Source organism: Mobula birostris, chromosome 7 (genome assembly GCF_030028105.1).
Source record: "Mobula birostris isolate sMobBir1 chromosome 7, sMobBir1.hap1, whole genome shotgun sequence".
NCBI classification, from domain to species: domain Eukaryota; kingdom Metazoa; phylum Chordata; class Chondrichthyes; order Myliobatiformes; family Myliobatidae; genus Mobula; species Mobula birostris.
Window position 1 is genome coordinate 49,488,164 of NC_092376.1, and position 26,368 is coordinate 49,514,531.

The following is a 26,368-nucleotide window of genomic DNA, read 5'->3' on the forward strand; positions in this document are numbered from 1 at the left end:
CTCTCACTCCATCCTCCTGCCACCCCACTAGGAATAGGGTTCCCCTGTCCTCACCTACCACCCCACCAGCCTCCAGGTCCAACATATAATTCTCCGTAACTTCCGCCACTTCCAATGTGATCCCACCACTCAGCACATCTTTCATACAACATAGAATAGTACAGCACATTACAGGCCCTTCGGCCCACAAAGTTGTACCAACTGTCAAACCCTGCCTTCCATATAACCCCCCACCTTAAATTCCTCCATATACCTGTCTAGTAGTCCCTTAAACTTCACTAGTGTATCTGCCTCCACCACTGACTCAGGCAGTGCATTCCACACACCAACCACTCTCTGAGTAAAAAACCTTCCTCTAATATCCCCCTTGAACTTTCCACCCCTTACCTTAAAGCCATGTCCTCTTGTATTGAGCAATGGTGCCCTGGGGAAGAGGCGCTGGCTATCCACTCTATCTATTCCTCTTATTATCTTGTACACCTCTATCATGTCTCCTCTCATCCTCCTTCTCTCCAAAGAGTAAAGCCCTAGCTCCCTTAATCTCTGATCATAATGCATACTCTCTAAACCAGGCAGCATCCTGGTAAAACTCCTCTGTACCCTATCCAATGCTTCCACATCCTTCCTATAGTGAGGCAACCAGAACTGGACACCGTACTCCAATTGTGGCCTAACCAGAGTTTTATAGAGCTGCATCATTACATCACGACTCTTAAACTCTATCCCTCAACTTATGAAAGCTAATACCCCATTAAGCTTTCTTAACTACCTTACCTACCTGTGAGGCAACTTTCAGGGATCTGTGGACATGAACCGCCAGATCCCTTTGCTCCTCCACACTACCAAGTATCCTGCCATTTACTTTGTACTCTGCCTTAGAGTCTGTCCTTCCAAAGTGTACCACCTCACACTTCTCCGGGTTGAACTCCACCTGCCACTCCTCAGCCCACTTCTGCATCCTATCAATGTCTCTCTGCAATCTTCGACAATCCTCTACACTATCTACAACACCACCACCAACCTTTGTGTCGTCTGCAAACTTGCCAACCCACCCCTCTACCCCCACGTCCAGATCGTTAATAAAAATCCCCCCCCCCTTTCTGCTCTCCGCAGGGATCGCTCCCTACGCGACTCCCTTGTCCATTCGTTCCCCCCATCCCTCCCCACCAATCTCCCTCCTGGCACTTATCCTTATAAGCGGAACAAGTGCTACACATGCCCTTACACTTCCTCCCTCACTACCATTCAGGGCCCCAGACAGTTCCTTCCAGGTGAGGCAACACTTCACCTGTGAGTCAGCTGGGGTGATATACTGCATCCAGTGCTCCCGATGTGACCTTCTATATATTGGCGAGACCCGACGCAGACTGGGAGACTGAACACCTTCACTCTGTCCACCAGAAAAAGCAAGATCTTCCAGTGGCCACACATTTTAATTCCACTTCCCATTCCCATTCTGATATGTCTATCCACGGCCTCCTCTACTGTAAAGATGAAGCCACACTCAGGTTGGAGGAACAACACCTTATATTCCGTCTGGGTAGCCTCCAGCCTGATGGCATGAACACTGACTCAAACTTCCGCTAATGCCCTACCTCCCCCTCGTACCCCATCCGTTATTTATTTATATACACACATTCTTTTTCTCTCTCTCCTTTTTCTCCCTCTGTCCCCCTCATTATACCCTTGCCCATCGTCTGGGTTTCCCCCCTCCCCCTTTTCTTTCTCCCTGGGCCTCCTGTCCCATGATCCTCTCATATTCCTTTTGCCAATCAACTGTCCAGCTCTTGGCTCCATCCCTCCCCCTCCTGTCTTCTCCTATCATTTTGGATCTCCCCCTCCCCCTCTCAAATCTCTTACTAGCTCTTCTTTCAGTTAGCCCTGACGAAGGGTTTCAGCCTGAAACGTCGACTGTACCTCTTCCTAGAGATGCTGCCTGGCCTGCTGCGTTCACCAGCAACTTTTATGTGTTTTGCTTGAAATCCCAGCATCAGCAGATTTCCTCGTGTTTACTGATTCCACAAATCATCTACCAAATGGACAAGATGAATTGGGTGCAAAATGACAAGCAGTATCAACTGGTGTATTTTATAACATAAAGTGCAACTTAATTGTAAATCACTGATTGACTAAAAATATATATCAAAAAGAAATTAAGGCTAGTGCAAGATTTTAAAAATGTTAACCAAAAATGCAACAAACACTCAACAAGTCAGGAGCAAGCACAAGGAAAAAGAGTTAATATCTCAGATCCAGAATCCTTTATCAGAGTTGGGAAAGAGAGAAATACAAGTTTGCTATCAGCCCGGTGCAAAGGTAGTGGAGAGGTGGATAGAACATCTCCAATGGAGTGAGTCCTAATGGGTGTGGTTACTAACAGGTTACACAGACAAAGCAGCATGATATATCATTAAAGACAAAGCTATGGGAAATTCACAGCAGAAGAAAACTTAAAGAAAATAAGTCGTCACTGTCTTTGACCTGGTGAAAGAAAACTGTTGTGATTATTGGAGGCCAATCATCATTGCATTTCTCTGCAGCGGTTTCCCAAGGCTTTGTTCAAGACACAGTAATTTTCTGCTGCTCTGATAATGGCCTGTTCTCCACTATAGGGTCAGAAGCAAGAATGCTCACTACAAAAAAGCATAACTTTCAATTCTGCTTCCTCAAGACTGGAATGGTGAATTAAGAGTGGCGGATGACCAAACCCGTTCAGTCACAGGAATGGCCCTGGGCTGCCTACCACTTTAATCTTCCATCCCATTGCCATTCTGACCTGTGATCTCCTGCACTTTCAGAACAAGGTCCAACATCTCACCTTCTGTCTGGGTGTACTGAATTCTCCAGTGTCAGATAACTTGTTCTTTTTTGTGTGTATCAGAACTGGCTATTTCTTATTGTTTTTATTTTGCTTCATATAGTCTAGCATGCTGGACATGTCCTGCGGCCTTACCATTTGCAACACAACAGGTGGTTAGAGAAGCATCAAAGGCTTGTTACCGCACCCATTATACATCTAGTATTAGCCAATGAGAGATACTCTCGCTGTTCTATTTATCCCTCCCCTGCTTTCTCTCCTACTGAAAGCTAACATCCTTTTTCTTCCTCTTTCCCAGTTCTGACAAAGGATCCTGAACAGGACATTAACTCCGTTTCACTTTCATTGGGAGCCTGACCTGCTGAGTGTTTCCAGCATTTTCTAGTTTTATTTTTGCAGTTTTTTTTAAATTTTCAATGTGAACTAAATGTTGGTCAGTCAAACTAAACTCTGGCAATTATCACAGCCAAGTAGTCCAGGAACCTGATAAGATCTGCAGTTGATAGCTGAGGGTGTAGCTGCAAGATCACGTAAGCACAGTGGAGGACAAAGAGAAACAATGGAGACAGCTCACAACACAACTTGGTCCTCAGCATCTCATGAAGGGCAGATTTGGTCAGTCCATAAGGAACATCAATGGACATCAATTGACCTCTGAGGCAGGCAAGAAGAACCTTGTATCTTCGGCGGGAGGGGGGGGGAGCTGAACGACAACTCCTTCGCTTGCATCTTCAGAAACAGCTCTATTTCCATCTTTAATATCTTTATTTTTCCCTTTCAGGGTTCTTTTGAAGACCCTGACCTGGAGTTACACACTGAATTCAGTTCTTTGCAGGAATGGGACCCGTTCTCAGGGTTTCAGGACTGGCTGTTGTTCGGCACGCCAAGGGTTCGGCCTGAGAGTCTGCCTCGGATTTGAAACCCTAAGATCTCAGGGCTCTGGAGACGGGCGGATCCAGGGTCGGTGTCAAGACAGGAGACCCGTGTGTCTTCAGGGAAGTCGGAAAATCTAAGACCCGAGATCTTTGGGAACAGAGCTCAGAAAAAGCAACGTAACAGACTTTTAACATCATAAACAAGTGAGTTCCCACTGGCTGGGAAAATGAAAAATGGTGACACCTCCTTCTCCCTTATTAGGGAGAGAGAGAACATGTGACATGTCGTATGCCAGGTGAAACACAAAGTCTTTGGGGTAACTGCAAGTCTGTATCTTTGTTATTGCTTTGCTCATACTTGAGTGCTCGGTGGTGGTGCTGATGCTTGCTTTTTTTGGTGGTGGGGGGAGGGGGGATTGTTGCTCGCTGCCGTTTACGTGCGGGAGGGAAGAGACTTTGGGGTTCTTACGTTTAACTGTCATTCATTCTCCGGGACACTTCTCTGTTTTCATGGATGCTTGCAAAGAAAAAGCATTTCGGGATGTATATTGTACACATTTCTGACATTAAATTGGATCTTTGAACCTTTGAAAGTACAAACGTTTGTAAAATTATGATGGGCATAGAGGGTTTAATCCACAGTGCCCCATCTCCCTCCTCCATCCACCCCAGAGGGTGGTATGAATATAGAATGAGCTGCCAGAGGAAGTGGTTGAGGGAGGTACATTAACAACATTTGAAAGATACTGGGGCATATGCACAGATAGCAATGGTTTAGGGGACTATGAGCCAAAAGCAAGCAAATATTACCAACTTAGATGGGAATCATGATCAGCATTGACCAGTTGAGCTGAAGGGCCTGTTTCTATGCTGTATGACTGTGCTACATGTCATCCACTACATTTTAGTCATAAACTCTCAACTACAGTAAAAGGATAAATATCAGAGATAAATAGTGCCTGTTCTAAAATTTGGACTTTGTTTGACTTCTACCTTTTTGGCAGATGCAAGAGACTCAGTGATTGGAAAAGAACCAAGGATGTCATTGCCCTAGATAACATTTAGCACTCAAACAACATAGCTGATTACAGTTTGCGAAGTCTCTGTGCAGTCTGGCTGACTGCTTCCTACATTGCAGCAGTGAAGCACTTTAAAAGTACTTTATCATCTTCAAGACACCAAATAATTCAGTCAACAGTGCCAACTATATGACCCATCTCTCTTCTTTCTGAAATGCCAACAATCATAGAAGCTGGTCTTCTGCCAAATGAATTCATTCCATGGGATAGCAAGAATGATTTGAGAGCAATAGACACCTCTATAATGGATACACTTATATAAGTGCGCATGGGCCGGTCGTGCATGCAGCCTAGTACAGCCGTTCCCATCTATTCTTACCTTCTTCTTCTTACTTTATAATTTACGTTATTTTTTGTATTTTTTTCTCTCACGGTAACACGTCAAAGCTGCACCCTCTCTAACATGCTGGTAGAGAGAGTTTTATTTGGGTTTTTTTTAAGCGCTGGAAATGGTTACATCCCGACATGCGGGACAGAAGCAAGGTTGCATTGTGTATTCCAGCTAATGCCGGCCGGTTTAGCGAGCAGAGAGACAGACACCCCTGCTGAAATCCGGAGGAAAACGCACAGAGGATGCAGAGGGGGATCACAAAGTCGAGGAAAGAGGACCAGGTGGAGACAACAGAGACTTATGGAGAAGAGGAGTTCGGTGGGTAATACCGTTCCGGCTGACCGGAAGTGCACTGAGAGCAGTAAGCGTAAAGGAGTTGGGTGCTTACTGATCTGGTTAACAACAGGTGGTGCAATCCCAATCATATTACGACTGAGGAACATGCTTGCAGACTGGATATTGAACTTTTTACTGTTGGACTTCGGCCACATTCCACCGAGATACAACACTTGGCGGCACGGGAGGTTGTTCCTGCCTGTGGCCATCGAACGTGCAGCTCCTCCCGTGGAGGGTCAGACACCCTGAGCCAATAGACTGGTCCTGGACTTATTTTCCATCTGGCATAGTTTGTATTTTGCTGTTTGATTGTTGGTGGTTTTTGTATTGCTATATTTACGCTCTGTTCTAGGTTGGTGCGGCTGTGACGAAACCAAATTTCCCTCGGGATTAATAAAATATACCTATCTATCATCTAAAGCTATGAGACAGGAAAACATTTCAGCTCTATTTCTCAAAACTTCAGGTCCAGAACAAGACACAATCTGGCCAAGCTGTTCCATTACAGTTATAATACTGGGATCTATCAAACATTCCCTACCCTCAATATCAAGGCAGCATTTGATCAAACGTAACATCAAGGAAATCTGGTAAACCTGAAGTCAGTGAATATGATGGAGTAAATATCTAACCTCAATTACTGTAGGAGTTTCTCAGGGCAGCTATCAATAAACAAAAAAAATTATAAAAACAACAAAACTGCAAACTCTAGAAATCTGATACAAGGACAGAAATGCTGAAAAGGCTCCGGAGGTCAGACAATATATGTGGAAAGAGAAAAGTATCAGCGCTTCAGGTTGAGAATCCTTCATCAATATTGACTCATCTGACATTGACTTTCTGTTTTCATTACAACCATAAGTGAATCTCCTTCCATTATAAGGTTCAAAAATTCATTATCAAAGTATAGTGTTCTTCAATTCTCCAGGTAGCCATCACGTGATGCCCCCCAAATCCCACCTCCCACAAAAAAAAACTAAACAGGCAAATCAACTCCCAAATCACCTCGCACACCATCATGCAGCCTGTCTGCCACAAGGTTCGCTCATACTGCCTCTGCCTCCTGGAATTTTCTTGGAGACTGCAGAGTGCTGAAGCACCCAAATGATCTCCACAACAAAACACAGGCTCCAACAGTTCCAGAATCACATTCAGTACAAGAAAAAAACATAAAAGACGTGAAAAAGATGGTTTCATGATCTATGCTGAAGATGTCAACCAAAGGAGCATTGTATGCAAGCACCATCTTGACCAGAAGATATTTAAGGACAGAAGTTTTGATATTACTTTACAATATTCATTCTGATTTAACAACTCCTTAGCAAATACACTAGTCCACAATTGAATAAAGCAAGATCTAGACAGCATTCCACCAAGGACTAATAAATCAACACAAGAGATGCTGGAAATCCAGAGCAACACGCAAAATGATGGCAGAACTCGGCATCCATGGAAACTTGGACCAAGATCCTTCATCAAGACTAGAAAGGAAGAGGAAAGAAGTCAGAATAAGGTGGGAGGTGGGAAAAGGCAAAAGGCTGGAGAAGAAGGAATCTAGATAGGAAAGGAAAGTGAATCATCGGAGAAGGGGAAGGAGAGGCACCAGGGGAAGTGATAGGCTGGTGAGGAGAAGAGGCAAGAGGACAAAGAGGGGAAATGAAAAGGAGGGAGGGGGAAAGGAAAAGTTACCAGAAGTTGGAGTAATAGGTTCATGTCATCAGATTGGAGGCTTCCTCGAGGGAATACAAGGTGCTGTTCTTCAAACCTGAGAATGACCTCGTCCTTGCAGAAGAGGCGGCTATGGACTGACATGTCATAACATGAATAGGAATAGGAATTGAAATGATTTTCCATTGAGAAATTCTGCTTTCAGAGGATGGACTTGAGGTATTCAACAAAGCAGTCCCCAATCAACGTCAGGTCTCTCCAATATTCAAACTTGGTCGCCAGACCTGGATGCCACTGCTCAGGCCCTGATCATAATTTTGTATACCTCAAACAAATTTCCTCTGAATCATCTACATTCGAAAAAATACAGTACTAACCTATCCAATCTTTCTTTATAACTCAGGTCCTCCAGACCCAGCAACGTCCTTGTAAATTTGCTCTGCACTCTTTCAAACTTGTTTACTTCTTTACTGTAGGTAAGTGACAAGAATTGCACACAATACTCCAAATCAGGCCTCATTTATGTCTTATACAACTTCAACATAACATCACCTCCTGGACTTCATAATTTGATTTAAGGCGGCCAATGTGCCAAAAGCTTTTACAGCCCTATCTACCTATGATGCCACTCAGTGAAATATATACCAGTATTCCCAGATCTCTATGTTCACTGTGCAAGACCTACCCTGGTTGGTCTGACTGAAGTGCAAAACCTGGCACTTGTCTACATTAAATTCCATCTGCCATTTTTCAACCCATTTTTCCAGCTGATGCAGATCCCTCTGCAGCCACGATAGCCTTCCTCGCTGTCCACGAACCTCCAATCCTGGTGTCATCCGCAAATTTGCTGATCCAGTTAATTACACTGTCATCCAAATCATTGAAACAGATGACAAACAAAGGACTCAGCGCCAACCCCGGCGGCCCACCACTAGTCACCGGCTTCCAGTTAGAGAAGTAATCTTCTACTACCACTCTGACTTCTCCCTCAAAGCCAATTTGTATATCCAGTCTCATTGAGTACCTTCCAGTAACTTTCCCACAACTGATATCATATTCACCAGTCTATATCCTGAATTCTGTTCAGACCCTTTTTAAACAACATTGGTTGTCCTCCAATCCTCTGATACCTCTACTGTTGCTATGGATGTTTTAAATATCTCTGCTAGGGCCCTGGCAAATTCTGCACTTGCCTCCCGTAGGGTCCGAGGGAACGACTTATCAGGCCCTGGGAATTAATCTACCCTGAGTTGCCTCACAGTAGCAAACATCTCCTCCTCTGTAATCTGTACTGATAAAGTTTAAGGGAATGGGGGATTCTCAGATTCCTGTAAACAGTGGGTTAAGTACTGACTATGTCTGTGACTGCAGTGTGTTTGAATAATATGTCACAGCTGCTTTCTTTGGAGCAAGATAAGGGTTAAAGTTCACCCAGATCCACATAAGATGTCTCTGGGCTTTTCACACCTTTTGATTTTGACAAAAGGCAGTACCTGATGGAAATTAGACAGGACATTCCCTTCTTAATTAAAACATAAATTTGATGCATCTTTGTAATTAAATTGTGGCTCCAACAAACCAGGTAGGACATTCTTTTCTTTCATTAAGGTGGCTGAAGTGTCTATCAAACTGATTGTTCTTCTGTATCAATAATCCATTGACTTGACCAGAATGGTTATCAAACTGATTGTTCTTTCGTATCAATAGTCCATTGACTTGGCTGGAATAGTTATCAAACTGATTGTTCTCTGTACCAATAGTCCATTGACTTGGCTGGAATGCTTGTCAAACTGATTGTTCTTTTGTATCAGTGGCCTTATAACTTCTAACAATTCTGACATCAGGCAGTGAACATGTTGAACCTCCTGGGAGATGAGAACATTTCTCTCCCTGATGTCGGGTCCAAGTTCACTCGCCGGCTGAGCTCGAAGAAATAAATGGGTGAAAAGTAACGATTTTTTTTGTGCTATCGTTATTTGATCCAGCGAATTTACGTTTATAGTACAGGGTCCATGTTGATACTGCTTTGCCTCACTTCTATAGACTCTGTATCTGTCTCCCAAGTAAATACAGATACAAAGAATGCATTTCAAATCACCCTCATCTGTTTTGGCTCCATGCATAGATTATCATTCTGGTCTTCCAGAGGACCAATTTTGTCCCTTGCTATCCTTTTGCTCTTAACATATCTGTAGAAGCCCTTAGGATTCTCCTTCACCATGTCTGCCAGAGTAACCTCATACTTTCTTTCAGCCCTCCTGATTTCTTTCTTAAGTGTTCTCTTGCATTTCTTGTACTCCATAAGCAGCTCATATGTTCCTATTTGGCTACACTTGCTGTGCACCTCCTACTTTTCTTAACCAGGGCCTCAGCATCTCTTAATAACCAAGGTTCCCCCACACCTGTTATCTTTACCTTTTATTCTGACAGGCACATACTAGCCCTGTACTTCTGAAATTACATTTTTTTTAAGGCCTCCCACTTTCCAAGTATACCTTTCCCAGAAAACAGGCTGTCCCAGTCCACACTCACCAATGATTTCTGATACTGTCAGAAATGACCGTTCTCGGGGGGGGGGGGGGGGGGGGGGGCATCACGTGATGTGGGATTGAGACGTGTAAATCCAGCTCTCCCGTAAAAAATTAGCAAAGTACCGTTTAAACAAAACAAATACTTTCCGAAAACTATTTATAAACTTTGCAAGACTACTTTACGATATGCCTCCTAAACCGCAACAGAAGAAGTCTGTTGTTGCGAAGCCGCCGCGAGATGGGAAGAAAAAAGGGCCTACTGCAGCGATGGAGCCTCGGACTCAGGTTGGATCTCCTTCGGAGGAGATGCATTCTATCTCCGGCGTAGAACAGGAAGCAATGGCGGCGGTAGCGGTCTCTCAGAAGATGAGGCCGGAAATGCGCATGCGCAAAGAAGAACGCATGCGCAAATCGACACAACTCAAACTACAAGAACTGACAGCCACTGCAACTGAAAGTGACTCAGAGTCAGAATCAGATACCACAGAGAATACAGATGAAGAAGAGGAGGAAGAACTGGAAGAGATTGGAAGTAAAGGAGATGACGGAGACATAAGAGAGGCTTTATTGCAATTAATGGCTGAACTAAGAAAAGTAAGAGCAGAGCTTACAGACATGAAGATGTGCTATAATAAAGCTATGAAAAGACAGGATAAAATGGATAAGAAGCTTCAGAAGATGGAAAGAAAAATGGAGCATATTAATGATAGAGTGGAAAAAACAGAAAATGATCTGCTTGTCTGGAACACGGAAAGAAATCGACTCTTGGAGAAAATGGACAGGTTGGAAAATTTTAGTAGACGTAATAATATTAAAATTGTTGGTCTTAAAGAAGGTATGGAGGGAAAAAATCCAATAAAATTTTTTCAAAGATGGAACCCGGAAGTTTTGCAAATGAAAGAGGAGGGCCGATCGATTGAAATTGAGCGGGCACATAGAGCTCTAAGACCAAAACCACAAGATGACCAATATCCACGAGCAATTTTAATAAAATTCTTAAGATTTCAAGACAAGGAAAGGATTCTACAGGCAGCTGCCCAAGCTGCCAAGAATAGAAAAGGGCCATTGATGATTCAAGGGAACAAAATTTTTTTCTACCCTGACATAAGTTATGAACTTTTGAAGAGAAGGAAGAAATTTAATCCAGTGAAAAAAATCCTATAGGATCATGGTTATCAATTTATATTGAGGGTTAAGGGGAGGGGGGGGAGGATAGATATTATCTTCCATGTATTCATTTTGAAAATTTAATAAAAATATTTTTTAAAAATTTAAAAAAAAGAAATGACCTTTCTCCGACTACTAAAATGAGAACTTTAAGAGGAACAGTTACAGGTTCCCTTCGAAGTTTCACAACATCCCAACTTGAAAATGGATCACCATTTCCATGTCATCACAGGATCTAAATCCTGGAACTCCACACCCAACAGGAGGACTCTGGCCATTTAAGACAGCTTCACACCACCACCTTCACAAGTTTGAGCAGTTCATCTTACCAACAGTGCTCAGATTCTCAGAAATGTACAAATTAAAGATAACCAAATTTTCCCCTCTTTGAAGAGTAGTCACTGCAAATTGCAAAGTCCTACAGTTAATCTTAAATGTAATCACAAAAATCCATTACAATAAATATTTTCATGAAGCAGATTGTGGTGTTCGAGTAAATAGACATGAAATCTTACATAATTTATTGTACAATAAATTCTTTAAAATGCTCCTGCCAAAACAAATTAATTTCCAACATAAGCAATGGAAACTGGTGTATTACCAATTAAGTATTGACTTGCTGACATACTACTAAATATTCCAACACCCATTACAAAAAAGTTCCAAAGAAACATCCATCAGTTTAGCACTAAAATTCATACTTTCATGCTCCCTACAATTGGTGCCTACCTTTATCAGGTGATTGAAATATTGTATTGCCCTTTTTGAAGGAATGTATTTCAATGTATGACAGATATAAATTTGGTGTGAAGGTTGAAAGACATTCCTTCCCACCTCATCTCCTTTACTTGGCTCCTTGCTCCACTTTCCTTTCCTTTCAGACTTCATCAGCAATAGCCTTTTGATGTCTCCACTACTGTCTCCAGCCTCTGCCATGATATCCACTCTTCCCTCCTCCATCCGCCAATCATCCCTCTTCACCTGGATCCACCCATCGCCTCCCAGCTCTTACTCTTTCCCCCCACCCCCTTCTCTTTATATTGGTTATCTTTCCTCCATCTTGCAGTCCAGACGAAGGGTCTCAATCCAGAATGTTGACTGTCTATTTCCCTCCATAGATGCTGCGTGAATTTGTCCAGCATTGCTTTTTGGTCCAGATTCCAGCATATGCAGTCTCTTATCTCTATCAGACATTCTTTTCTTCTCAGGTGGTCCCTGAGGAACCAAGGAGAATTTGTCTCCACTCCAATTCGATGGGTTCTGAGGTCAATCTGGGAACCCCCCAGGATATACCACATATAGAGCAAGTAATGCCTGACTAAATGGTGGACAGTTTAACATTTTAAATATGAAATTTTAAAAAATATTTTAAGTGTGAAAGTTAACATATTTTTCCAGTTCAGTCAGGAAATATTCAGCAGTACATTTTTGAATCCACTCACACTCTTTTTGCCTCTTCCAGAACACAGGTAGTAGCATTAAACAGAGACCAAGAAAACCATTGCAATATTCATAACAATTTGTAACATAAAAGAAAATAACCAAAAGAAATTAATTTATCAAGCTAGGTAAAGAAAATGTATGACTCTTTAAAAGTTAAGTTACATTTTAATCTATAAATTGCCACTTAATATTCATTATAAGCACTCAAATGATATCTATAATAAAATTCATCAAGAGAACAGGAATACAGTTAGATAAGCATGGATTCATTTCACAATACCTGGCTGTCCTCCCAGCTCTATGAATGTAAGTATTAGCATCCTCTGGACAATCCAATTGAAGAACCCAGTTCACAGCAGGGAAATCTGGGTTAAAAAAAAATTCTTTTAATTAGACACTTCAATAGTATAATAAAAAGCTGTATATTCTGCACATGAACTTGAGAACTCTAGATATCATCTCCCTCTGTGACAAGTTCCTATTCACTTCAGTTTTAAATGACAAGCCTCTAATCATGCAACTATGTCTTCTTGTTCAAGATTCTCCCATAGATGAAAGTATCTCCACATGTATCCTGTCAAATATCTAGCATGATCTCCTACTGTCCTTTTATATTATTTTGACACTTTGACTTCATCCTTGTTGAAGATGGTCATTGCCTGAACTACTGTGATGTGAATACTACTTGCCACTTATCATTTCATGCCTTATGTTGTCTGAACAGACATACATGGGTAATTTCCCCACACTGCTGGATTAATGCTACAATGCAACTGGTTAATTAGAGGAGCAGGCAGTTTTGTTCTGCAAATTCTCAATACGATAGGTGGCATCCTGTCTGGTCTCAAAACCTTGGCTGCATCGAGAAAGGTTTGTGGGCACTGAATATCACATGCAGTGAATTAAAATGGCCAGAAACAGGTTTCTTTGTGATTGGTTTCTATAAAAGCAGCAAATATGGATAATCTATTTGGCATTTCTGTTTGAATGCGGATACGAATACTTCAGTCTTTTTATTTAAGCACGCAGATGCTGAACCCTACCAAATTGAGAATAGTGACATTCTTGCAACCTCTTTTGTCCATTAGCTGTTTAATTGTCCATGATCGTTCACGACTAAATGAAACAGACTCCTGAGCTATGATCTGACTAGCTGACTGCAAGATCACTTAGCTCTGCTCATCATATACTATTTTTGTTGCTAAGCATATAAGCAGTTCTGCATTGTGTCTCATCATTTGAGCTCCTCTACTTTGAAAAGGTAGCATAGCAGTTAGCACAATGTTATTAAGGCTCAGAGACTTCCGGGGTCCAATTCCAGTGCCTCTCTGTAAGGAGTCTCTGTACGTCCTTCCTGTGGAATGCGTGGGTTGTCTCTGGGACCTCTGCTTTCCTCCCACAGTCCAAAGACATACCAGGTAGGTTAACTGATCATTACAAATCGTCCCATGTTTAGGTTAGGGTTAATTGGGCTTGTCAGGGGTTGCTGGGGTGGCATGGTTTGAAGGACCGGAAGAGCCAACTCTGGTATATCGTTAAATAAATAAATTCTCAGGTATGACTGGCACTGTTCTTAACAAGCTCTTCTGCACTCATTATTGAACAAGGGTTGATCCTGTCTTCAACGTCAAATTTAGGAAGATACTAAGCCAGAATATAACAAATTTCTACTATTATTGGTGGTAAAGATACTCAACATATTACCAGTTTTAATCTCACAGATATTCTGACATTATCCTATTCACCATGTTTGCAGAGTCACTGTTACAGAGGATTTCCTCGCTGTGAATCGCAGATCAGGAAGTAGAAGGATCTTTAACCAAACTATGAAGCCTCTCCAGGCTACCAAGAGTTTAGTATAAATGAGATGAGAAAGGAAGATGCAGGTGAACACAACAGGACAGCCAAGTGATACAACAGTTAGTGCCACAGTGTCACAGCTCCAGGGACCTGAGTTAATCACAATGTAGGGTGCCTTCTGTACAGAGTTCACAAGTTCTCTCCATAACCATGTCTGTTTCCTCCACGTGCTTCAGTTTCTTTTCGTGTCCCAATATATGATTAACAACTTAGTTGGCTACTTCAAATTAACCCAGACGAAATTCTCATGATAAACTTTGTGGTGCTCTGATGTGGCGGTTTTGACATGCTTCTTTTCCCTCGACTTTGAACACCTAACAATCAAATACTGACCATTCTACTTACCAAGGGTTCTCCTCTGTGATCCTGACTATAGTTCAATCAGGCCGGTTTGAAGAAAGCCCTGCACAATTACAATCAGCTTATAACCTGTAGAATCAGAGGTCCCAACACACTAGACCACTGCTATACTACGATGAGGAATGCCTACCTTTCCATACCCAGACCGCTTTTTGGAAAATCTGATCACTTGGCTGTCCTTCTCCCATCTGCACACAGGCAGAGGCTAAAAAGCAAGACTCCAGAGATTAGGACATCAAAGAGAGGGTCACGGGAGGCAGAAGAGCAGCTACAGGATTGCTTCAAGTCAGTGGACTGGACAACATTCAAGGACTCAGCTAAAATCGACAGTCACAGCCATGGGTACCAATAAGCAACATCGTTTTAAGACATTTAAAAATCTTATTAATCCTCAAAAAACGCCGATCCTGGACTGCAGACTCAAGTTGCGAGTGCAACTTGAGAGTGCAGCTTGCCTTTAAGAAGAGGGGAATGAGGAAAGAATGCTGGTCTGCAAGCAAGCTTGGAACACTGAGCTCTTACCTCCCACCTCCTACTAGCCTGCTAACAAATGTACAGTCTCTCAGAAATAAAACTGAAGACCTCAGACAAAATTGCGGTACCAGAGGGACATCAGGGACTGCTTTGTACTTTGCTTCATGGAAATATTGCTCACCCCCTATCATTTTGGATGCTGCATTGCAAGCCAAAGGCTTTACCATCCACCACAAAGACAGGATAGCTGAGTCTCAGTCCTGCTCACCTGACCTGGAACATCTAGTGGTCAAGTTACGTCCATTTTATCTGCCGAGGGAGTTTTCCACTGTCATCCTAGTAGTGGTGTGCAATCCACTCCTGGCCAATGTCAGGCAGGCACTGGAGGAGTTGAGCACTGTGATCAGCAGTTACAAAACAGCACCACCGATCACTGCGGGGGGATTTCAACCAGGTCAGCTTGTAGAAATTTCTGAACAAGTACCACCAACATATCACCTGTGGAACCAGAGGGACCAACACACTTGACCACTGTTACACCACCAGAAAGAATGCTTGCCATGCCATCCCACGCTCACACTCTGGACCATGAAAGTATGGTCAAGAAAGGTGGACGAGAGGTTACAGGACTGCTTTGAATCAGTGGACTGGAGAATATTCAGGGATTTATCTTCAAATCTGAATAAATATGCCACGGTTGTCACTGATTTCACCAAGACCCATGTGGATTAGTGTTTGACTTTGAGAATAGACCGGACATACCCAAACTATAAGCTGTGGATGAACCAGGAGCCTGATAGCCCGCTGAGAGCTAGATCTGTGGCATTCCAGACCAGTGATCCAGAACTATACAAGAAGTCCAGATATGACTTATGGAAGGCTATTTTAAGAGCAAAAAAAAAACAATTCTGATGCACGTCAGCTCTGGCAAGCATTGCAGACTATTACTTCCTACAAAGTGAAGAATAACATCAGGAATGGCTGTAATGCCTCACTTCCAGATGAGCTCCCTGCACACTTTGAAAGGGAGAATAAATCTACACTTGTGCAAATCCCTGCAGCATCTGGTGACTCTGTGACCTCTGTCTTGGGGCCAATGTCAGGACATCTTTCAAGAGCATGAACACTCGCAAGATGTCAGGCCCTGATGGTGTACCTGGTAGGACAATGAAAACCTGCGTTAACCATCAAGTATCACTCAGGTCCACTACTGTGATGAAGTGCTTTGAGAAGTTGGTTACGGCCAGAGTCAACTCCTGCCTAAGGACTTGATCCCACTGCCTCTATCGCCGTAATAGGCCTACAGCAGATGCAATTTCACTGGCTCTCCACTTGGTCTTGATTCACCTGGACAATAGCAATACCTGCATCAGCCTGCTGTTTATTGATTACAGTTCAGCATTCAACACCATCATACCCTCAGTATGACTGAACAAACTCCAAAATCTGAACCCCTGCAACTGAATCCTTGACTTCCTAATCAGGAGACCACAGTCAGTGCAAATCAGAAATAACATCTCCTCCTCAATGTCAATCAACACTGCTGCACCTCAAGGGTGTGTGTTTAGCCCACTACTCTACTCTCTCTCCACCCATGACTGTGTGGCTAGGCAAAGATCAAATGCCATCTACAAAAGTGCCTACAACACAATTATGGCAGAATTTCAGATGATAAGGAGACGTACAGAACAAAGATAGACCAGTTGTTGGGTAGTGTCGTACCAAGAACCTTGCACTCAAAAGTCAGGAAGACTGACAAATTGGGCACTAGCCTCCAAAGCATCGAGGACATCTTCAAAAGGTGATGCCTCAAACAGGTGGTATCCATCATAAAGGACTCCCATCACGCAGGACATGTCCTCTTCTCATTGCTACCATCAAGGCAGTGATATAGGAGCCTGAAGACACAGTGATATAGGAGCCTGAAGCCTGAAAGAGCCTTCCCTCTGCCAGATTTCTGTACGGACAATGAACCCATGTACACTACCTTACTACTTTTTCCCCTCTCCTTTTGTCATATTTAATTTAAATATATATTTCTTAATGTAATTTATAATATTTTTACATATTGCAATGTACTGCTACTGCAAAACAAATTTCATGTCATATGCCTCTGATATTACACCTGATGCTGATTAAATACATACAATAAAAAATTCCTCAAAAGTTATTCAGGTCAATAGATAAAAATAAAGTTCGAATTGCCCTTATCATTTGCCTACATTCTTCATCCTGTAGACTACATACCAAGTCCTCGAGCAGCAATATCCGTTGCAAACAGGACAGCAGCCTTTTTCCGGCAGAAATCATTATAGACCTCAACTCGTTTCATCTGTTGTTGTTTGCCATGAAGTGCTAGGACTGGTAATCCAGGACGCAGACGGCAAAATGCCCGGAATAAATACTGGACCTAATGTAGAGTAACATCAATGTGAAGGTTACAATTCTTAAAAAGTTTTAAAAGTTAATCTAATTGTTTTTTTGTTGGAATAAAACCAATAAATGCTGAAAATACTCACCTCAGGTGTTTGGATTGAAATTGTAAAACACGTTTTTCAAACTTCCATTTCAAAAATTGTTTATTTCCCCTCCCAATCCCACTTTTAATTCACGATGCTAGTCAAACAATATATTATGGCAAATCTTGTTTGCCACTAACATTCAACCATTATATGGGTAAACTCATAGTGTTCTCTTCAATCCAGGAGATATACCAGAAGTGGTGCATTCTCAGGGCTCTCAGTATTATCAAAGACCCTCCCATCCATCCCACAAACTCGTCAACATTCTACAGTCAGACGGAAGGTACCACAGTATAAAGAACAAGGTCTGTTAGGCTAGATAGCATGCTGTGAGATTTCCCAGTACACATTATTTACACATTATGTGTACCCAGTACACATTATTTATGACAGCACCAGTAGCATTATACTGGTGTATATTTAATTATGTCATATATGCACTTTGTCAATTTATACATCTATAGAGTTTTTAATTCTCTATTTGTTGTTATTGTTTTAATATTATTTTTAAGTGTTGCTTGTGATAAATGTACTGTGTTTTACACCTTGGTCCAAGAGGAATTGTTTTTTTTAGCTGAATATATCTGAATGGTTGACTGACACTAAACTTGAACTTGCAACATTTTCTTAAAGATCTACATTGTAGACAAGTCTTCAAAGACACTTCATTACAATAAACTGTTTGTATGACATTGCCAGATATGAAGCCAAGTAAGCTCTGTGTTTTTAGATATGGACTCTCAGGCTTGCAACTTGTAGAGAAACCTAATCCTGTATTGTTCTGAGCTGTCACCCATTTACAAGATAAAGCAGGTTGCAGTTTACCCAAAAGACTATATAACAAACCATAATCCTTAATCCTTCAAAAGATGCGAGGGCAACTTTGATGCTTACACGGAAAAAGAACAAATATTTCTTTCTATTGTATCACATTCAGAACATTTTCTTTCATTTGCTCTCAGTCCAAAATTCAGTAAACTGAAAATGCACTTAAGTGTAATAGTCAACACTTCGCTTTTAATCAAACTTTCATCTTTTCCTTTGCTGATAACAAGGATCGAAGGATTAGATGTGCAAGCATTTCTGTCTTCCAACTGTTAGCTTTCCTTCAGATCAAGACTACAACTAACTTTGTCCTGTGAATGGGTGACAGCTCAGAACAATACAAGATGAGGTTTCTCTCCAAGTTGCAAGCCCGAGAGCCCATATCTAAAAACACATTATGGCAGAGAGCTCAGTAATGTTTATGTTCACCTGGGGCTCATGTCTGGAAATGTCAATCAAATAGTTTATTTAAATGAAATCACAAACAAGAGAAAAATCTGCAGATGCTGGAAATCCAAGTAACACATACAAAATGCTGCAAGAACTCAGCAGGCCAGGCAGCATCAATGGAAAAGAGTACAGTTGATGTTTCAGGCTGAGACCCTTCATAGGTCTTGAAAAAGACCGGAAACAGTGGGGGGGTGGGGGGGGGGAGAAGAGCTGGAAAAAAAAATGAATCGTTGGGGAAGGGAGGAAGATCCAGATGGTTATAGGTGAAACTTGGAGGGGCGAAGTAAAGAGCTGGAAAGAGATATGGGGCTGGAGAGGAGGGAATCTGATAGGAGAGGACAGAAGGCCATGGAAGAAAGAAAAGGGAGAGAAGCACCAGAGGGAGGCAATAGACAGGCAAGGAGATAAGGTGAGAGAGGGAAATGAAAATAGGAAATGATGAAGTGTGTGTGTGTGGCAGGGGGGGTGGGGGGGTTATTATCAGAAGTTCAAGAAATTGCTGTTCATGCCATCAGGTTGGAGGCTACCCAGATGGAACACAAGGTGTTACTCCTCCAAGCTGACTGTGACCTCATCGCAACAGCAGAGGAGGCCATGGATAGACATGTCGGAATGGGAAGTGGAATTAAAATGGGTGGCCACTGGGAGATCCTGCTTGTTCTGGTGGATGAAGCACAGTTGTGGTGGATGAAGTGTAGGTGCTCGGCGAAGCAGTCTCCCAATCTGCATCGGGTCTCACCGACATACAGGTGGCCACACTGGGAGCATGGGATACAGTAAATGATCCCAACAGACTCACAGATCAAGTATCGCTTCACCTGAAAGGACTGTTTGGGGCCCTGAATGGTTGTGAGGGAGAAGACGTAGGGGGAGGTGTAGTACTTCTTCCACTTGAAAGGAAAAGTGCCAAGAGGGAAATGAGTATGGAAGGACAAATGGACAAGGGAGGTGTGTAGTGAGTGGTCCCTGTGTAAAGCGGGGGGGGGGGGGGGTGGAGGGAAAGATGTACTTAGTAGTGGGATCCCGCTGAAGATGGCAGAAGTTATGGAAAATTATGTGCTGGGCCCAGAGGCTGGTGGGGTGGTAGGTGAGGACAAGAGGAACCCTACTGTGGTGGGGTGGCAGGAGGATGGGGAGAGGGCAGACATGGGCAAAATGGAAGGGATGCAGTTGAGTGCAGTATTGACGGAGGAAGGGAAGCCCCAGTTTTTCAGTGAGAAGCCTCATCCTCAGAGCAGATGCGACGGAGATGGAGGAATTCAGAAAAGGGGATGGCCTTTTTTTTTTTAAAACAACAGGGTGGAAAGAGGTATAATCCAGGCAGCTATAAGAATCAGTGGGTTTATAATTTTAATTTTACTTTCCATTCCAACATGTCAGTCCATGGCCTCTACTGTCACAATGAGGCCACACTCAGACCGAGGAGCATCATCTGGGTAGCCTCCAACCTGATGCCATGAACATTGATCTCTCAAACTTCCAGTAATGCCACCCTACCCCACCCCCCTCCCCGCTCCCCAATTTCCCCATTCCCATTTTCCTTTCTCACCTTACCTCTTTACCTGCCCATCACTTCCCTCTGGTGCTCCACCCCCTTTTCTTTCTTCCTTCAATCTTCTCCTATCAGACTCTCCCTTCTCCAGCCCTGTGTCTCTTTCACCAATCAAATTCCCAGCTCTTTACTTCACCCCTCCTGGTTTCACCTATCACCTTGTGTTACTTCCTCTCCTCCCCCACTTTCTTACTCTGACATCTTTTTTTCTCTCCAGTAATGAAACTCCGCCTGAAACATCGACTGAACCCTTTTCCATAGATGCTGCCTGGCTTACTGAGTTCCTCCAGCATTTGTGTGTGTTTATTGCAATGAAGTTATCTTTCAATGTATTCCCAAAAATATAGAAATAAGTTTAAGCAAGGAAACAATAAAGACACAAAATGGAAATGGAAATACATACTTGTTTGCAGGTTGAAAAAAAGACAATTGTCTTCTTGTTTAGATGATTCTTCACAAATGAATACAACATGTTTACTTTTTGGTGCAGCTCACAAACCACGTAGTTCTGTTCGAGTGTTCCAGGGGTGCTGCAACACAAAACTCGCGTCAACATTCATGCAGAAGATCACGTTATAAATAAACATACGTGGAAAGCAGGAACAAAGTGGAGTTTACAGGTATATAATATAGGAGAGGCATAATTGTGAAGTAATTGGAGGAAAGTACAGGTGGGGAATGTTAGAGGTAGGGATTTCTGTTAAACACAAAGAGCGAGGTTTGGAATAGTTTAGGACTGTAAAAGGTTTTAGGATTGAAAGATTCCAGTTATAAATCTAGACTCTTCTTCTTGAGGTACGGATTGTTGGACGTTAATTTAATAAAAGGTGTTCAAAGATTATGACAGGTTCAAACAGAGTGACTACTGATAAACTTTTTTCATCACAGGATGGTTAAAGTACCAGATGACATTGTTTCAAAGTAATGGGCAAAAGTTATGAGGTGAACTGTGGGTAAAAAGAATGCAAGGAAAAAGAATAAACACAAGAGAGATTCTGCAGATACTGGAGATCTTGAGCGACAAACACAAAAAGCTGCAGGAACTCAGCAAGTCAGGCAGCATCTATGAAGGGGTATTGTCACGTACCCCGTGACAGGTTAAAGAACCAGCAGAAATGGAAAACACTTTGGAGTCCAGTATTGCTATTAACTAATAATATTTATTAGTAACTACACAATACAATGATATAAATGCAGATAAATCAAACAGGTTAGCAATGATTATATATAAGTGTGGAATATATAGGAAAACCAAGCTTCTTCAAGTCTAGGGGTAAATAGATACAGTCTTACGATGATGAGTAAAGTTCAGTTCAGTTCATGGTATTGAGTTGAGTAGTGATGGAGGTGGGGGGGGGGGGGGAGAGATTTGAGTCTTCAGGTGAGCTGACGCCACTCTTCTCGTTGTCCTCCGAAATCCTTTAGAAGTCACCCACTGTGACTTCAACAAAGGGGACCATTTTTCTATGGTGGAATCATCAAGCCAGGCAAGGGTGGACACATGGGCGACTCCCCACCGGTCACTACCTTTTCTCACTGCAAGAGCTACTGATCGATTCACCTGATTGATCCTCCAAAACCCCACTTTTTCTGTGGGCACAACAAAGCTCATTCAGTGTCCAAAAAACATGTGCCTCAGGTCTATCATCTGACCTCCTATTTATCTCACCATACTGAGTACCAACTGTCATTCAAATAACTCCTCCCATCTCTGTCTGTGTAAGAATGCACTAGCATGCCATGTTCTTGGGAAGTATAAACACACTCCAGAGAAACTATAACATCGATTGTCCATCAAATAACACCACCCTCAGTCACCATAGCGACTTACGAGCTGCTCGGTGCCCTCTCTCTCCAACTTAGCAGAAATCCCAAAGTTAGTCTCCGTCTGTCCGTCCGTCTTTCCGTCTCCGTGTCTCTCTCTCTCCACAACAAGATGTCGGTGTTAAATACCTCTCTCTCTCTTCAACAGCACAGTTCATAGGGGTAATTTAGGACCCCGTCACAGTATGAACAGTGAATATTTCAGACCAAAATCCTAGGAGCCTTATTCCCCTCCATAGATCCTACCTGACTTATCGAGCTCCTCCAGATTGTGTGTATTGCTAGGGAAAAAGAATCTATTATTTCTCGCATTCAATGATTAAGGTCTAGGTGTCACTGTCTGCAAAGGTGAAAATACAATTATTCAGAATCAGGTTTATTATCACTGGCATGTGACATGAAATTTGTTAACTTAGCAGCAGCAGTTCAGTGCAATACAGAATCTAGCAGAGAGAAAAAAATAATAATAATAAAATAAAACAAAACATAATAATAATAATAATAAAGTAAATCAATTAGACATATTGAATAGATTTTAGAAAGTGCAAAAACAGAAATACTGTGTATGAAAAAAAGTGAGGTAGTGTCCGAAGATTCAATGTCCATTTAGGAATCAGATGGCAGAGAGGAAGAAGCTGTTCCTGAATCACTGAGTGTGTGCCTTCAGGCTTCTGTACCTCCTACCTGATGGCAACAGTGAGAAAAGGGCATGCCCTGGGTGCTGGAAGTCCTTAATAATGGATGCTGCCTTTCTGAGACACTGCTCCCTGAAGATGTCCTGGGTACTTTGTAGGCTAGTGCCCAAGATGGAGCAAGATTCTGCAGCTTCTTTCAGCGTTTTAAAAAGGGGAGCTGGATAAGTACTTGAGAATACAATATTTTCAAGGAACGTTCTTGAAGAATGAGTCTAAATAGATTGCTTTACATTAGGATGGACTCGTTGGGAAAAATAGATTTCTCATACCATAAAAATTCAAAGATTTTGCAGTTTTACCATAGTTATGAAATACTTTCAGATAATGACAGAAATTGTCCATTGTAAATATACATATTGTGCTATAAAACTGAAATACATGGCTGCTGATTAAATGGAGAACAACTAGTTAAAAGTAGCATCATTAACAGTATGATCAAGCCTGAATGAAATTCATTAAAGTTGACTGCCCAACATTACTCTGAGTTGACGGCTTTAACCAGATAAATGGAACCAAAGAAATATAAACTTAGGAATTTATACAACTCTCTAGAAATAGATGCTTTGTTGAGTTAATGAGTAAATGTTTGTTGCATTAAGTGTCTAGCTTGCCCGTTCATCGAAAGCCATTCCCCCATGCATTGCAGCCCATCCCACTACCTGCCATTTAACTGATGACATCACAGCACCGGTAGTTTAAATACCTCACGTTGTAACTATGTGACCTCCTTTGCTCTCTGGGTCATCGTGAAGCAGGTAGTCAAGTGTGCCATGGAAATGGTAAAATATGGAGGTGTGACGTAGTATAGAGGGTCCAGGCACACACTTTAGGTATTTGCCACTGTACGTACATTTAGTGTGTTTATCCTTCCAATTCAGACACTCAGTTTAGATAAGTACTTGTAATTGAGTACAGCTTAAAGGCCTTACTGAATATTCAGTGTTTGCCTTGTCCTGTAAATAAATAGTTAACCTACGTATCATTAGTGAGTGGAGCAGACTCGATGGGCCAAATGGCATAATTCTCAGTCTTATATCTTAAGGTCTTTTGTCCCCACTCACTAAACAAGATTTTACGCAACACTGTATTGCTATATATAAAAAAACACATCTCATACAATGCCAAATTACAATTTTGTCTCATTTGGAAACTGATGCCGCTGTTCTGTCATCACAGATTGTGCATTCAGTTCCCTCATCCAAAAGTACACGTCGTACAGCTTGTATGAAACCTAACAAACAAAAAATTGGCAAGTACCTGCAAAGCTCAGCAATGCTTATGTACACTGTTTCCAAATTTAGCAAATTGAACAAGTATTAAATCTAAAATCTGCAGGTTCATCACTTTCTCCATTAAGACTGAAATTTGACAATGACAATTAGTTTTCTCAACATCTTTGTCCCAACCTGCGAGAAGGCAGCCACATTAGATGGTTTCATGATAATGTCTAGGGGAGCACAGTATTAAAAAGTTATTCCATGTTTGTAATGAGAATGGGAAGTAGAAGGGAATAGGTAAATGTAAGAAAAGAAGAATACTCATTCCGAAGAGGAATGCTGCAAAAACACTGGGGTCTTCCAATTAACTGACAACTATTTTAATGGTCACTGAGTTCAGTAGATAAAATAATGCAAGTTTGTAGGTAATGAACTTTCAACAATAAGAAATTAAAATAACTCCAGTCCAATCCTACATTGTAATGGTGAAATCGTTAGAAAACACTAACACCCACTGATCTAAGATTGCTCGTCTTTGAATAATTACAGTACCTACTAGGAATTATAAAATAATCAAATAGTGTTGATATTGTTTTGAGACGTATATATGCTTCCCTTATTTATTTTTCATGGAATTTGCAATTTTGTTTCACCATTTAAGAAATGTAGATTATCCATTCTTCATGTTACTAAGGCAGTGTAATCCACTATTCTTTATTCAATTTTAAATGGAAGAAACCATATGCAAACTGCAATCACCACCAAATCCATAGGCAAACGAATATGCATGCAAAAACAGAGCAAATGAAAGGAATAAAAATAAATTAAAATCTTGAAAACTCACGAAGCAGTCCAAAGAGGGTAAACAGTATCTTTATATTGTAGCTTCATGATATTTTTTTTAATTAAATTTGGAACTTGGAAAGAAAACCAGCCAGATGTTAAAGAAACAGCCAATTATGAAAGATGTCAATAGCCAAAGAACATTTAGTACTTAAAAGTGGTCCATTGAAACAAGGAATTCACTGACAAAGCCAGAATTTAATGCCTAACCTAAAGGAAACAAAAGTTTGAGAATCTGTTGTAACTTACAAACTTATTATATCCATCCAAATGAACACCTACCTGAATTTAGCTTTTTCATGCACCCAAACATATTCTGGGTCTTTCAGACTCAATCGTGCCAAATCCTTCACAGACTTCGTCTGAGTTGCTGAGAAAAGCAACGTCTGTCGTTTCTTGGGCAAATTTTCAACAATGGCATTCATCGTTTCAGAAAATCCCATATCCAAAATTCTATCAGCTTCATCCAATACTAAAAGAGAAAAAATACATCTCAACAAAGGCAAGGATTATATACATTTAGTCACAATAAGAATACAGTCTACTGCTGAAACCTACCCATTATAATAATAGTAATTCAGACTGGCCATTATAAATATCGATACATTCTCTTCCAATTTTGTACAATGTAGGGTCTGATACGAATCACACGAGAGCTTCAAAACAATCTCAATATTTTCTATTATCCCCAACATTATCCTCTTTCAGTCCTAGAAATTATCACACTGCCCCTGTGTAGCAATGTTACTTTTCCAATACATTGTGCCCAAAGAACAAGGTATGTATTCATAAACCTGACTTCCAAGCAACACCAAAAGTTTTCCACCCTTTAAAACGGGCTATGATCTGCCCGTGAATTATCTCAGCTCTTCTCTCCCTGGTAAGCTACAAGTTATTCTATTACCTATTTACAAGGCATCTTTTACCACATAACAAGCATTGAGAAGCATACAAAACTAATTATAAATTACCCAACATGCAGGTCACTTGTTTATTTTTAACTCAATTGGAGTCACTCATTAAAAATACCAATATTCTTACACATTACAATTCACAAAGGGACATCTGCTTCAGTCCCTACCTCAACATCCAGCTCTCCAAGGCACACTATCTTTGTACACTAAACTTTTCTCAACCCACATTTGTCCAGCACATGAGAATAATGTCATAGTGACAAAACAGAGTGGGACACGCAGACAACCACAGTATTATCCTTTTTGTTTCCCAGGTACTAATATTCAGACACTACTTCAACCTCTTTTCACATCAGCTATTAAAAATATACCATTCATTTACAGTAATTAATCTCATTACACAGGCAAACTCAATTTGAATCTACCTTTGCTTTTGCATATGCCCTAGCTTATAAAAACAAAAGTACACAAACATGCAGAAAGTCCTTCTCCACTTTCTGCATATTCAAGTCAACTTTTATAAACTTCAGTCTGTTTCCTGTTGCCCAAGTCAGGGTTTACTCCAGAAAAATCTTGAAAGAATC

The 26,368-nt window shown here is 41.5% G+C and overlaps 1 protein-coding gene across 1 annotated transcript in view; it reads right to left on the bottom strand.

Annotated features, from left to right (window-relative positions):
* Window positions 1-26,368, bottom strand: part of ddx10 (DEAD (Asp-Glu-Ala-Asp) box polypeptide 10) — a 252,448-nt gene that overhangs the window by 189,756 nt on the left and 36,324 nt on the right. The window contains exons 6-9 of the mRNA XM_072263101.1: window positions 25,153-25,342; window positions 20,695-20,821; window positions 17,190-17,352; window positions 12,529-12,613 (exon numbers count right to left, since the gene is read on the bottom strand). Of these exons, the coding sequence (XP_072119202.1) occupies window positions 12,529-12,613; window positions 17,190-17,352; window positions 20,695-20,821; window positions 25,153-25,342 (565 nt within the window). The remainder of the gene's footprint in view (window positions 1-12,528; window positions 12,614-17,189; window positions 17,353-20,694; window positions 20,822-25,152; window positions 25,343-26,368) is intronic.